At 45.4% G+C, this 13420-nt stretch overlaps 1 protein-coding gene across 1 annotated transcript in view; it reads right to left on the bottom strand.

Moving 5' to 3' along the window:
• The window catches only part of IPPK (inositol-pentakisphosphate 2-kinase), a 103605-nt gene that overhangs the window by 25002 nt on the left and 65183 nt on the right, over nt 1-13420 (bottom strand). Inside the window, exons 5-6 of the mRNA XM_068251393.1 lie at nt 7818-7936; nt 1998-2087 (exon numbers count right to left, since the gene is read on the bottom strand). Of these exons, the coding sequence (XP_068107494.1) occupies nt 1998-2087; nt 7818-7936 (209 nt within the window). The remainder of the gene's footprint in view (nt 1-1997; nt 2088-7817; nt 7937-13420) is intronic.

Below are 13420 nucleotides of genomic sequence, written 5' to 3'. Positions count from 1 at the left end.
ACATTTTCCATCATTTATCGAACAGAGGTAAGGATAGGACTTCAGACAGCTGTTTCCCCTTTAAATATCTCGTTTGTATAGAGCGCACCTGTACCTGCAGATAGCTTGCCAACTCCCCGTCTCTCCCTGTGACACCAAAATAAATATGTGACCTGTGCTGGGAGCTATAAACATACACATCCCCTGCTTATTTGTTAAGGAAATAAATATTCCTGCCAATGTGCAGCTCATGAAAATTAATCATGTGCGTTGAGTCAACACTGCCAAAACTCCTGCAAGGTACGTTCAATAGCATAAAATCTGTCAGTTAAAGGGAACCTGATGTGATAAAGATATGGAGGCTGCCATATTTATCTCCTTTTAAACTGGCAGCCATGCTGATCCTCTTCCTCTAAGGGCCTGTTTCCACTACACGCAGATTCTGCATGCAGAAAACTAACTACAATGAATGCCTATGGGCCTGTTTCCACTGAACGCAATTTTTCTGATGCAGATTTCCCATAGGCATTCATTGGAGTCAGTTTTCTGCATCCATTCTGCATCCAATCTGCATGTAGTGGAAACAGGCCCTAATACTTTTAGCCACAGCCCCTGAACAAGCATGCAGCAGATCAGGTGCTCTGACTGAAGTGTGACTGGACCAGCTGCATGCTTGTTTCTGGTGTGATTCAGACACTACTGCAGCCAGAGAGATCAGCAGGACTGCCAGGCAATTGTTTAAAGGGGTTCGCTTACATATATAAAAAAAAACAAAAAAAAACTAACACTTACCTGTGGCTTCTATCGGCCCCCTGCAGCCGTCATGTCCCGCGCTGTCCTCCTACGATCTTCCATTCCCCGCTGCTGGCTCCTGTCTAATTATTCATCTAACTAGACAAATAGAACTGCAGCTGCGCGGCCACGCACTTACTCCTGCATGCGTCATCGGGAGCTTACTGCGCAGGTGCAGTACGAAGTTTTATTGTACTGCGCTTGTGCAGTAAGCTCCTGATAATGCGCACGGGAGCGAGCACCGCGCACAGCCGCAGTTCTATTCGTCTACACGAATAGCTAGACCGGAGCCAGCAGCGAGAAACGGAAGAAGGTAGGAGGACGGCGCGGGACATGACAGCTGCAGGGGGCCAATAGAAGCCCCAGGTAAGTGGCAGTTTTTGTTTTTTTACATATACAAGAGAACCCCCATAAGGGCCGGTATCTACTAGGGATGAATCTGGCCGAAATCTGCAGCATTTCCCCACAGGCGAGTCAGACACGGAAACACTGCCTAATCCTCCTACGGCTTATCGACCGAAACACACTGCGGTGCGATTCTGGACAGCATGCTGAAGTTTCCAATGGTTCGCACTCGAATCTCATGCATGGCATGACTAAGTGACTTTGCAGCATCACGAGTGCCACGAGCAAATCGGAAACATCCACCACATCTAGTGGAAATAAGCCCTTAAAGTGAACCGAGCAGCATTTTTAGCCTCCAGGGCATCTCAATAGCAGATCTAAAATGTGGCTCATTACTAAACAATATTGCATTCTAACCTTTTTTTTTTACATTTAAATGTTTGTTAGAGGCTTTTATTCCCCTACTTCCATGGCCTGCCGTTCCCAGAAAGAGCAGGCAGATAAGGACTGCTGTGATTAGCAGTAGCAATGAGCAAACAAAACCTTTCATCGGTGGGGAGCGGGGTGGGGAAGATAGTACACTGTACTTCAAACAGTTGAAAGAAGTCACACTTGATTACATTTACACCTTCACCTGGATAAATGAGGACAAAGAGAAGGGGAGGGGGGGGGAATGGCCGCTCCTACAGCTATTAGAGACCAGGAGAAACTGGGGAAAAAAAAGCGGTTAGGATCCCTTTAAAGGAAATAAATATGGCAGCCTTCATATCCCTCTCACTTTAGGGTCTGTTTGAGGACAGCAGTAACCTGCAGATCACTGAGGATGAAGTACTGATCACCCCGGGCTGCGAGCGTCCCGCTCCGCGTCTCCAGACACTCACCTTCTGGTGCTGGTGCATACAGAAGCGACACACCTTCTTCTTTATCTCCTTCAGCACATGAACAGACGTCGGGATAAAACCACATTTGGGCTGCAAAGTAATTACGACAGATTAAAATAAAGCCCTTAAACAAATGAACAGGATGGAGAACATTACTGGCAGCTCATTTCCAGGAAAACAGATTTCTAAGAATGAGAAGAAACAAACCTTCTCAGAAAAACGGGTTAAGGAAGCAAAAAACTAAAGAAAACAACAAAACAAGACTTTGTAAAAGAGAAGGCTTGAGATTCCCAGTCTCTGATTTATCTGCCTGTATATACACACCCACAGGAAAGGTAATCCCGCTACAGGCAAAACAGTTCATCTCTAACATTTAGCAAAGTACACATCAGCATTATATAAAATACACAATAATAATCAGGAAAGAGAATATACAGTGCAGCCCGTTTCCTCGCCTCTTCATGCTGCAGCTGGTGGGCGGGTCAATCAGGTGCGACCATGTGACACCCAAAGCATGATCATAGCAACCCCATGCTTACACAAGGAAGCGGAACCTGCAGGAGGCATAAAGACCCCAAGAAATAACAGGCACTAGGGGGTCTTGAGCTTTCATGTTAATGCAGCAGAAAAGTTTTGTGAAACAGCTCTATTTGATCAGCAGGAGAGCCAGACAATGTGCACAGTTTAACCACTTCAGGACCGTAGTCTTACACCCCCCTAGTGACCAGAATATTTTTTACAACTTAGGCCACTGCAGCTTTAAGGGTTCGCTGCAGGGCTGTACAACTCCGCACACAAGTGATCCCCCCCTTTCTGCCCACCGACAGAGCTTTCTGTTGGCTGTTTATCCTTCTGGCACCTCTGTGTTTTCTATCTACATATTTTTAAAATTAACACTTCCACGCACTTTTGTATCTCCTAAACAGGAAGTGAGTGCAAGCAAGCATCACTTCCTGTTTAGCTGTCGGCCAGAAGGGGATTAAAGTGTATTAACGCAGTAATCCCTGAAGGCCTGTTTTTAGTGGTGCGGTGTAGTCCACTGCTGCCAATTTGCAGAGTGATACCCGACTTACCCGTTGAAATCTATTAGTATATAATGCTGAGCTGCGCTCCCCACAAATTGCCTATAAAACAGAAAAATTGCACGTAGCGTAATTCCGAGACAACTTTGTACAGGACACCCTGGTGACGGTGAAATTTGTGCGACACTCTTGACTTCTCTCCCCAATTTAGATCGCACTCACCAGATTGTAGCCACCTCAAACACCAGGTGGATCTAGCATATATGTTCATAAATCACCCACTGGCACTTTGAATCTTCAGTCCTCTTTAATATTCCAGATAAAACTCCATAGCATAAAAAACAAAGTATAGGAACATCATAGCGTAACATTGCTTAATTAATAAATTGCCCGCGCATCAAGTTGCGCACTCACATATGTTTTCTTGTATTGTTAGCACATCACATGGATCTTAACAGCGGGGTCCGTCCTGGCATCAGAACGAGGAAATCCTAAACTGGGGAGGAGTCACGAGTGTCACAAATTTCACCGTCACCAGGGTGTCCTATACAAAGTTGTCTCGGAATTACGCTATGTGCAATATAGGCAATTTGTGGGGAGCGCAGCTCAGCATTATATACTGTTGATATCTTGGAATGGTGAAGCAGCGATCCCACGGATAGCACTGTATAACTTTTGTGATCTGGACTTAATATTGAATAAGACTTGTCGGCTGCAGTAGTGTCTGAAAAGACACTAAGAAACAGTGTTGGCAGCAGTAAGGTCTGATGTGGCACAAGTAAATTGTGGTTAAGCGATTAATACAGGTTTGAATGTTGCTTTGTGATTTAAAGGCAGCGCAGCCCAAACAGAATTTATACGTTGAAATCTATCAGTTTACCACAGTATTAAAACTACCTAATGCCGAGTGGCGGCCACAAGGTGGCTCCACCAGGACCGCCTAATGCCAATTGGCGTCAAGTCCTGGAGGAGTGTAATGCAGCACATCCCCGCTTTGGTAACGGAGCGGAGCCGGCGGCGATTGTTGCCAGCATACTGTTAGACGGCGAAACTGCCGTTTATTTACTTTGTACAGCGCTGCGATCTCCTGCAGAGCTGTGTGGGGGACAGCTCTGTCACTGAGCTGTCCCCTCGATTGGCCCAAAGGATGATCGCCTCTCATAGGCTGATGCCAATAAGAGACGATCACACTGGCTCTCCGGGGGAGGGAGGGATGCTGGGTAGGGAAAAACTTTTAAAAAAGCTTTTTTTTATTAAAAAAAATAAACAAACATTGCAGCAGCAATCAGATGCCACCAACAGAAAACTCTGTTGGTGGCATGAAAAGGGGACAAAATTAATTTGTGTGGTAAGCTGTATGGCCCTGCAGCGAGCTTTTAATGCTGCAGAGGCCTGAATTGTAAAAAATAGCCTGGTCACTAGGAGGTGTAAGCCTGTGGTTCCCAACTGGTTAATGTGTTACTTTGAGCACAATGACCTTTAGATATTGCTCATCCCTTGTGAAATTAAAATATGCCATTAAAATGTGTGCTCTGCTCCCTAAAAGTATACCCGGTAATTATGCTCTGGGAAAGCACAATATTGCACAATGCTGTACAGTGACTGCCATACAGCAGACGCTACACCGGTGTCCTCCGGCCAAACAGCTGATCTAACAACACGGGAAACACAGTAACAAACTGACAAGACATCCGACTTTTCTAACGCCTATTAAAAAGGTTCTGGCTGGATCTCTACCCCAGCTGGCCCACCGCACAATTATTTCACCGCAATTTTATGGGCAGACCGATGGAAAAGAGAATATTGTTCTTTTTCTGAGTATTAAAAACTTAATCTAAAATAGATTTAGCTTTCACACCTGCACACATTTCTTAACATGCCAAAGTTAATTAACTCCGTAATAGGATAATATTGGTTTCAGTTTGTATTTAAAATATAAATAGGATTAGGATTTACCAAATAAATTCCCTGCGATCTCTATACATGCCGCCATCGGGTCTAAAATTCTACTCAGAGACACGGAGGTATTTGTACTTGCAGTGGGACGAAACAGTCAATAAAAATATGTTTTCCTACTTTTGAATACCCATACAGTTACCACATTTGTGTTTGTGCACAAGTAATATTGTCTGTTTACAAATTACAAAATTCCCAGAGTACAGTTTATCTGCTCTGAAAGCTGCCATTGCATTTTATCGCATAGCTGTTGCATTTATATATTAAAATCGATATAGTTATCACTTCTCAGCTCTTTCTGCTTCTCAGCTCAGTACAGCTCAGTTTCAGCACGCTGCTGGCTGTATACTAAATGTACCTGACAAAGGAGTGTAAACAAAATATAATCTGATCACCTCGTCATCTTGGAGTTATAACTTAGGCCTGTCATTAGATCATTGGCCACACATCCTGGCACTAATACAGCGTGAGCACACACTGCAACTGCTCTCCAGTAGGAGCAGCTTTATTGAGTGGGCGGGTACAATTCAGCTCCGAGTCTCACAGCATAAAAAGTTGGACACACGTTCACTTTAAATGGAACCTAACCTGAGAAGGATATGGATTTTTACTTTTAAAGCGGTTAAAACCCTGACATAATATTCAATAAAAACATGTTTTCCTACTTTTTATATGCCATACGGTTATCATATTTGCATTTGTGCATAGGTATTATTATTCATTTAGATATTATAGGTTCCCAAAAGTACAGTTTTTTGCTTTGTGAGCTGACTTTGCATTTTATTAATAACTGGTTTTATTCATGATGTAGTGAAGGCAGAAATGCTTTGACTCTCTAGTCTGTCTCCAGCAGCTTCTCCACAGTCAGAGAATGTGTCACATTCCTCACTTGATACATTTAAAGGGGCACTACAGCGAAAAACTGTAAAATTTAAAATATGTGCAAACATATATAAATAAGTAAATTTTTTCCAGAGTAAAATGAGCCGTAAATTACTTTTCTCCTATGTTGCTGACACTTACAGTAGGTAGTAGAAATCTGACAAAAGTGACAGGTTTTGGACTAGTCCATCTCTTCATAGGGGATTCTCAGCAAGGCTTTTATTCTTTATAAAGATATTCCCTAAAAGGATTTAAACAATGATGCTGGCCAGCTCCCCTGCTCGCTACACAGTTTTTTGGCAGTTGGACAGAGCAACTGCCATTCACTGAGTGCTTTTGAAAATAAATATATCCCTGAGAATCCCCTATAAAGAAATGGACTAGTCCAAAACCTGTTGCTTCTGTCAGATTTCTACTACCTACTGTAAGTGACAGCAACATAGGAGAAAAGTAATTTATGGCTCATTTTACTCTGGATAAAATGTACTTCTTATTTGTATAGGTTTGCACATTTTAAATTTTACAGTTTTTCGCTGTAGTGCCCCTTTAAGTAAACACAAGATAACATAATCCACAACTTCGGATGCGTCCAGATTTCTCTGCACTGAACTTTCAAGCTCTGTGTGTAACCCTTCCAATGCTGGTCTAGTAAAAAAAATGCTGGTTGCATATAATATGCTGTAAATAATGTTTTAGAGCAAAGATGAAATGCCGGGTTATATTCTGCTGTAAAATAATACCGGTTGCCTGACTCTCCTGCTGATCCTGTGTCTCTAATACTTTTAGCCACACCCCCTCAACAAGCATGCAGATCAGGTGCTCTGACTGAAGTCAGACTGGATTAGCTGCATGCTTGTTTCAGGTGTGTGATTCAGCCACTACTGCAGCCAAAGAGATCAGCAGGAAGCCAGGCAACGGATACTGTTTAACAGGAAACATCCATATCCCTCACAGTTAAGGTTCCCTTTAAGGAGAACCCGAGGCAGGTTTTTTACATCTTAAGAGAACACAGAGGCATGTCCTGTGCACAACCACTTGCCTCTGTCTCTCTCTATTGCCGCAGCTAGTCTCCTTCCCCTCCACCCCCCCCCCCCCCCCCTCCCCGGGGTCTGCTGTGCCCCCCTGAAAATATTGCCAGGCTTCTGATTAGAGGAAGCTTACAGAGGCGGGAAGCAATAAGGACAGAGGCGAGGGAGCCGATGATGACTGACAAGCTTCAGGTATACATAAGGCAAGCGACAAGGAGACTGTCGCTAGCCTGGCAATATTTTCAGGGGGGCACAGCAGACCCCGGGGGAGGGGGGGTGGAGGGGAAGGAGACTAGCTGCGGCAATAGAGAAACACAGAGGCATGTGATTATGCACAGGTTCTCTTTAAAGCAGCAGGGACAGCTATACTATCCCAGGAAAAAACAACAACACATATATACAAGTAGAAAAATACTTGTTCTACTTACATAACACATGTATTGTACTGTCCGCGTTTTGATTTCAGTGAATTTTACATAGTAAAGAGAAAACCGTTCCAGGCATTTTCCATCTTTACTGCCTCTGACTGAAACCACTCCTGATGTCATTTCCTCCCTTACTTTTTTATTTTTCTCCTAGAAACTGCACTGTCGTATCTAGCTTGCTTTGTAAACACACGTGAGCACAGCATAGATCATATTTCAGCAGCTTCTGCAGAAGGGTGAGGTATATTTCCCTCCTTCAGCCAGTCAGTCACACTGAACTGCCCTCAGCCAATCAGTGAGGAGCAGATATGTGGGAGAGAAGATAACAAGCTTCCCTCTCCCCAGCAATGCACCAAAATAGAGCCAGGCTGACTGAGATAAGATTCATTACAGCAGAAACTTTTATGATTATATCGCAATGCAGGGTCAGGTTGTAGGCTACATAACAAACACAGAGCAGTGTGTGAATGGAATGTAATGTTATGGCTGATGATCCCGTGTGCTTACCTTTATCTCTATGCAGAATATGGGCCTGTGCTCTATGAAGGGGAAGGTCTGCAGGCGGGTGAGGTTAGGAAGGCACATGGCGTAACCGCTGACATCCATCTCCTTCTCACACCGAGATTCTGCAACAGGAGGGAAATGCAGAGCGTAATTATCCAGCAGGCCGGGACAGTCCGCTTACACAGCACAAAGCGAGAGCAGGAACATGACATACTGTGCTCTCCCTCTCCGCTTACACGTCAACCGCTACAAGGGGGCATCACTGCTAGTGAAGTGTCTGTACAGCACTCGGTACTGAACTGTTGTGTGCGTGCGTGTGACCAATCAGGAAGGAGATAACAGGTACCAATCTCCCTGAGTAAACAGTTATGCTGCATCTGTGCAGCCTCTTACGGTGCCCATACATCAGACGATGTATGGGCAGATCAACCAAGATATCGGATTGGAGAGAGATCTGTCGGCTGCACATACCGATTCCGGGACGATTTCAGCATGAAATCTCTCTGCACCAGCTGACTTGCCGCCCCCTGCGCTGTCCCCCTATTGCCCCTCCCACCCGATGCAGTATACGTTACCTGTCCGTGCCTGCCACGGGCTTTGTCTACAAGCACGCCCCAATTATGCCGGGAGCCACGTGGGGGCGCGTGAATGAAGACAAAGCTAGCTGTGGACACAGACAGGTAAAGTATAGAGCATTGGGCACGGGGCACGGGGAAGGGGGGGGGGGGGGAACAGCGCCATGGGGTTCCGTCGTGTTCGCTGCTCGTCCAGACATCGCGCGTCGTTACCGTTGAACACCTGATCGAGCAAGTTTGCCCTACATCTAGCATCATGTCTAATCGATACATATGACCAATTTCGGGCCCGAAATTGGTTGCATTGCCGATTGGGCATGGTCTTGGCAGCATAGATTTTCATCCGATTCGATAATTATTGAATTAGATGGTTGATCAGCCACTAAGGCATATGATGTATGGGCACCTTTACAATCCACTGCTGTCAGGAGCCCCCCCCCCCCCCCCCCCCCCAGCAGGCCCCTTATTGTATGTGCCATCATCAAAACTGCCGGCCCACATGTGATGTCACATAGGGATGGGGAGAGACTAGGCTGCCAGGCACACTGAAGAACCAGGAGGAGGAGGAGCTCAGTGGGAGGGGGATCACTTGTATTAGGCAAGTATATTTTTTCTAGAACTCTTTTTCTTTTATATCTTTGTCCATAAACAATCACCTTCGTGCCGACAAAGGCAAGTAAGCGGAGCAGGAACAGGTGTTCTTTAATAACATAATCTAATCCCCGTATTATCAGCGTGAAAACTTAAATACCACTTTAGCTATTTAACCTGTTTGGCCAGATTTAAATGGAAAACTTCATTCAGCTAAATCAACACAGCCGGCTTTATTCAGCTGTGCAGCCTCAATACCTCACTATAAAAGCATTATCCCCTAAAGAGAAGGGGTCACCTCAAACGTTCTACAAGAATCCTACACAACGACCGAAAGAGAATATTCCGGATTAAAGGACACCTGAACTGAGAGGGATATGGAGGCTGCCATATTTATTTCCGGTTAAGCAATACCAGTTGCCTGGCTGTCCTGCTGATCTCTTTGGCTGCAGTAGTGTCTGAATTACACATCTGAAAAAAAGCATGCAGCTCATCAAGTCACACTTCAGTTAGAGCACCTGATCTGCTGCATGCTTGTTCAGGGTCTATGGCTAAAAGTATTAGAGGCAGAAGATCAGCAAGACAGCCAGGCAATCTGCATTGTTTAACCTCCCTGGCGTTCTATTAAGATCGCCAGGGCGGCTGCGGGAGGGTTTTTCTTTAATTAAAAAAGAACTATTACATGCAGCCAACTGCATGCGCTGCGGCGGCGATCAGGTAGCACATGCGGCTGGCAAAGTGCCGGCTGCGTGTGCTCCTTTTTATTTGAGCAAAATCGGCCCAGCAGGGCCTGAGCTACACCCTCCGGCGGTACTGGACGAGCTGAGCTCGTCCAGACCGCTAAGGAGGTTAAAAGGAAATAAATATGGCAGCCTGTGCATACAAATGCACAATTACTGCTGCCCATAGCAACTATCATTAGCCAACAGTTAGGATGACAAGCGCAAACAGACATGTTGCTCTGCTACAGCCAAGCGGCATATACTGTTGCTATGGAGAGAGGAGGAGGGACAACGGTGCATGGTGGGAGTGGCTTCTGGCAAGCAGGGCTAGGAAGAGAGCAGTGTGCTAGTACAGCTGTATGCCAGATCTTTAAAGGACAACTGAAGTGAGAAACATTTTGAGGCTGCCATATTTATTTCCTTTTATACAATACCAGTTGCCTGGCTGTCCTACTGATCTATTTGGCTGCAGTAGTGTCTAAATAATGTCAGAAACAAGCATGCAGCTAGTCTTGTCAGATCTGACAATAATGTCAGAAACATCTGATCTACTGCTGCATGCTTGTTCAGGGCAAATGGCTAAAAGTATTAGAGGCAGAGGATCAACAGGACTGCCAGGCAACTGGTATTGTTTAAAAGGAAATAAATATAGCAGCCTCCATATCTCTCTTGCTTTAGTTGCACTTTATATGAGTGCAATGAACAAGATTCTCCTACTATGTTTAGCTCCCAGCAGACACTGACGGGGCATTTGTGAAATAGCTATTAAATATTGAGTTATGCAGCGTACAGCCATGTCCTCTCCTGATCCCGGTTCTCATTATAGCTGGTCTGCAGGAAGACAGCCGGCATTGGGTGACCACAGTGATAGTGTAACATGTTCAGCGCCCTTATCTGGTCTTCCCAGAAATACCACACACCGACAATAGGAAACATTCTAGGAACTTTAAACATGGCGGACTTCCGCCTCACACACACTTTACAAAGAGTTTTAGCAGTTTATAAAACGTTTACTAAAACCAGCCTGATGATTGCATCCACATAGTGCCTGGCCAGGGGTTTCACACCTTCCACTATACTATTTAGCCTAGCGGGCGGGGGGGGGGGGGGGGGGGGGGCTATAGGAAACATCCAACCAACTTGTTAAATGTGAACAGCAGAGTTCTGAGAAGCACGACCGCACCAGCTGCATCCACGCCAGTCAGTTCCCCTTTCCTAGCACTGGGCTGTTTCTGCTTATGGGACAATAGGCTGCCATAGAGAAGCCGGTGACTGCAGGCAGGGCATCATCTGTTCGCATTCGCGGGAGGGCGGCAGTGACGCAAGAGAAGGTAGAAGTGGAGGAAGTGCGGGGTGACATTCCCCTCGTCCACCTCTCACGCTAGCAGCAACCAGAAGCACAAAAATGACATTTATTCTCAGGACGTTGGGAGAATTGAATGAAACAGACATGTTGGAGAGAAATTAGACAAAAGGGTGAAATCTAACACTATTGTTTCTTTAAATGCGCAGTACCAGTATTACGTTACTGCTTTAAATGCGCAGTACCGCTGCTGAGAACACATTAAAGCGCACCTGTGACATTTTTTTCCTTAAAGGACTTACGAGGCCAGATTTGCCAAAAAAACATAAAAAAGTTAGATACCTGTGCGTGTTTGCAAGGCACGGAGGACGCCGTCCGCGCCCTCCGTGCCGTTCCGCCTGGTCCCCGCTGCTTAATATGCCCCCGAACGGTCCCCGACCGCGCGGCCCGGGTCGTGCTCCCCAGCCTGTACCAAGATGGCCGCCGGAGCTGGCCGCGGCTGCGCAGTCCGCATAGCCGCGAGTGCGGCTGCGCAGCTCTAAGGCCAACCCCCCGATCCACGTAACAGTAGCGTGGATCGGGGAGGTGGCCTTAGAGCTGCGCAGCCGCACTCGCGGCTATGCGGACTGCGCAGCCGCGGGCAGCACCGGCCGCCATCTTTGTGAAGGCTAGAGAGCCCGACCCGGGCTGTGCGGTCGGGGGTCGTTCGGGGGCATATTAAGCAGCGGGGACCAGGCGGAACGGCACGGAGGGCGCGGACGGCGTCCTCCGTGCCTTGCAAACACGCACAGGTATCTAACTTTTTATGTTTTTTGGGCAAATCTGGCCTCGTAAGTCCTTTAAAGCGGACTATAACCCTGCATTTCAACTTTGCCCTAAAACATTATTTACAGTATAATATATGCAACCAGCATTTTTTTTTTTTTACTAGACCAGCATTGGAAGGTTACACAGAGCTTTAAAGTTCCTGGAGATTTCTGCAGACGCATCCAAGCTGAAATAGATACATTTTGTTTACATAAATGTATCTAAGTGTTGAATGTGACTCATCTCTCTGAGAAGAAGCTTGGAGGACAGCCAAAGAGTGTGTAACATTTATCAATAGATACATATAACTAAATAGAATGTAACAATCTGAACTTCTGCATATCTCTCCACGGAACTTTAAACCTCTGTGTTTAACCCTTCCAATGCTGGTCTAGTAAAAAAAAATGCTTTTTGCATATAATATGCTGTAAATAATATTTTAGAGCAAAGTTGAAATGCAGGGTTATATTCCGCTTTAAAAAGTACTATATATATATTTAGTTACCCCTCCTGTGCTGAACCTGGATCTGCTCAACATTCTTCGATAAGCTGATGATTACTCGCGGCCGTGCTCCCCTCCATGTACGAGCGCAGCCGGACGGCATAAGCACAGCATACACTTAACTGTCCCTCAGAGGAGCTCACAATCTAGTCCCTACTATAGTCATAGTTATGTATGTATTGTGTAGTGCATGTATTGTAGTCTAGGGACAATTTAGGGGGAAGCCAATTAACTTATCGATGTGTTTTGGGAATATGGGAGGAAACTGGAGTGCCCGGTGAAAACCCACGCAGTCAAGGAGAGAAAATACAAACCCATGCAGATAGTGCCCTGGCTGTGATACAAACCAGGGACCCAGCGCTGCAAGGAGAGTGCGCTAACCACTACACCACCGTGCTGCCCATATGTTAGAGTCAATAGATTTATCTGGTTTGAGATAAGTGCTCTGCTTTTGACCTCACGGCAGAACTGGTTGTGCTGTAAATTCTTGGAATGCTTTGATCTCTCTCTGCTAGCAGAAAATACAGAAACTGAAAGAAGTCCTCTGTTATTGTCTCACGTTGCCCCCTAGTGACAATTGGCTATAAATACACATTACCCCAGTATTAATTAGAAGGGAGGAAATGTAGCAAGAAGAAATGAAAAATATGCTAAAATAAATTGGCCTGAAGCATTTGTAAGCCTCTAAATAAACTGTCTGCTTAACTAGTTAAGCCTATTGGATATAGCTGCTACATCCAAAAGGCTGCTGCTACGCGCTCCTGCGGCCGATGGCGCACGCTCCCGTCCCGCCACCCGTTAGCCTGGAGATCAATGAATGGGAACACCGTTCCCATTCACTGATCTAAGTCCTCAGGAGAAAAACAGACAGCTTCTATGAGAAGTCGCGATCTTTCTAAAGGAAAAAAAAAAAGTTTCACGTCCTCCCTTCACTTCCTGTAAGCGTGATCGCTCGCTTACAGGACGAGAAAAAAAATTGTGGCCAAATAGTAAAACTTCATCTACATACATTTAAATAAACGCACTATTACATTTAAAATTAAAGGTTTACCTCCCACACTCCAAAATATACCCAAATAAAATTTTTAATTAAAAATAAATAAAAT

Source organism: Hyperolius riggenbachi, chromosome 9 (assembly GCF_040937935.1).
Source record: "Hyperolius riggenbachi isolate aHypRig1 chromosome 9, aHypRig1.pri, whole genome shotgun sequence".
NCBI lineage: Eukaryota > Metazoa > Chordata > Amphibia > Anura > Hyperoliidae > Hyperolius > Hyperolius riggenbachi.
The sequence above is the reverse complement of the archived record's forward strand: the minus strand, read 5'-3'. Positions and strand labels throughout refer to the sequence as shown.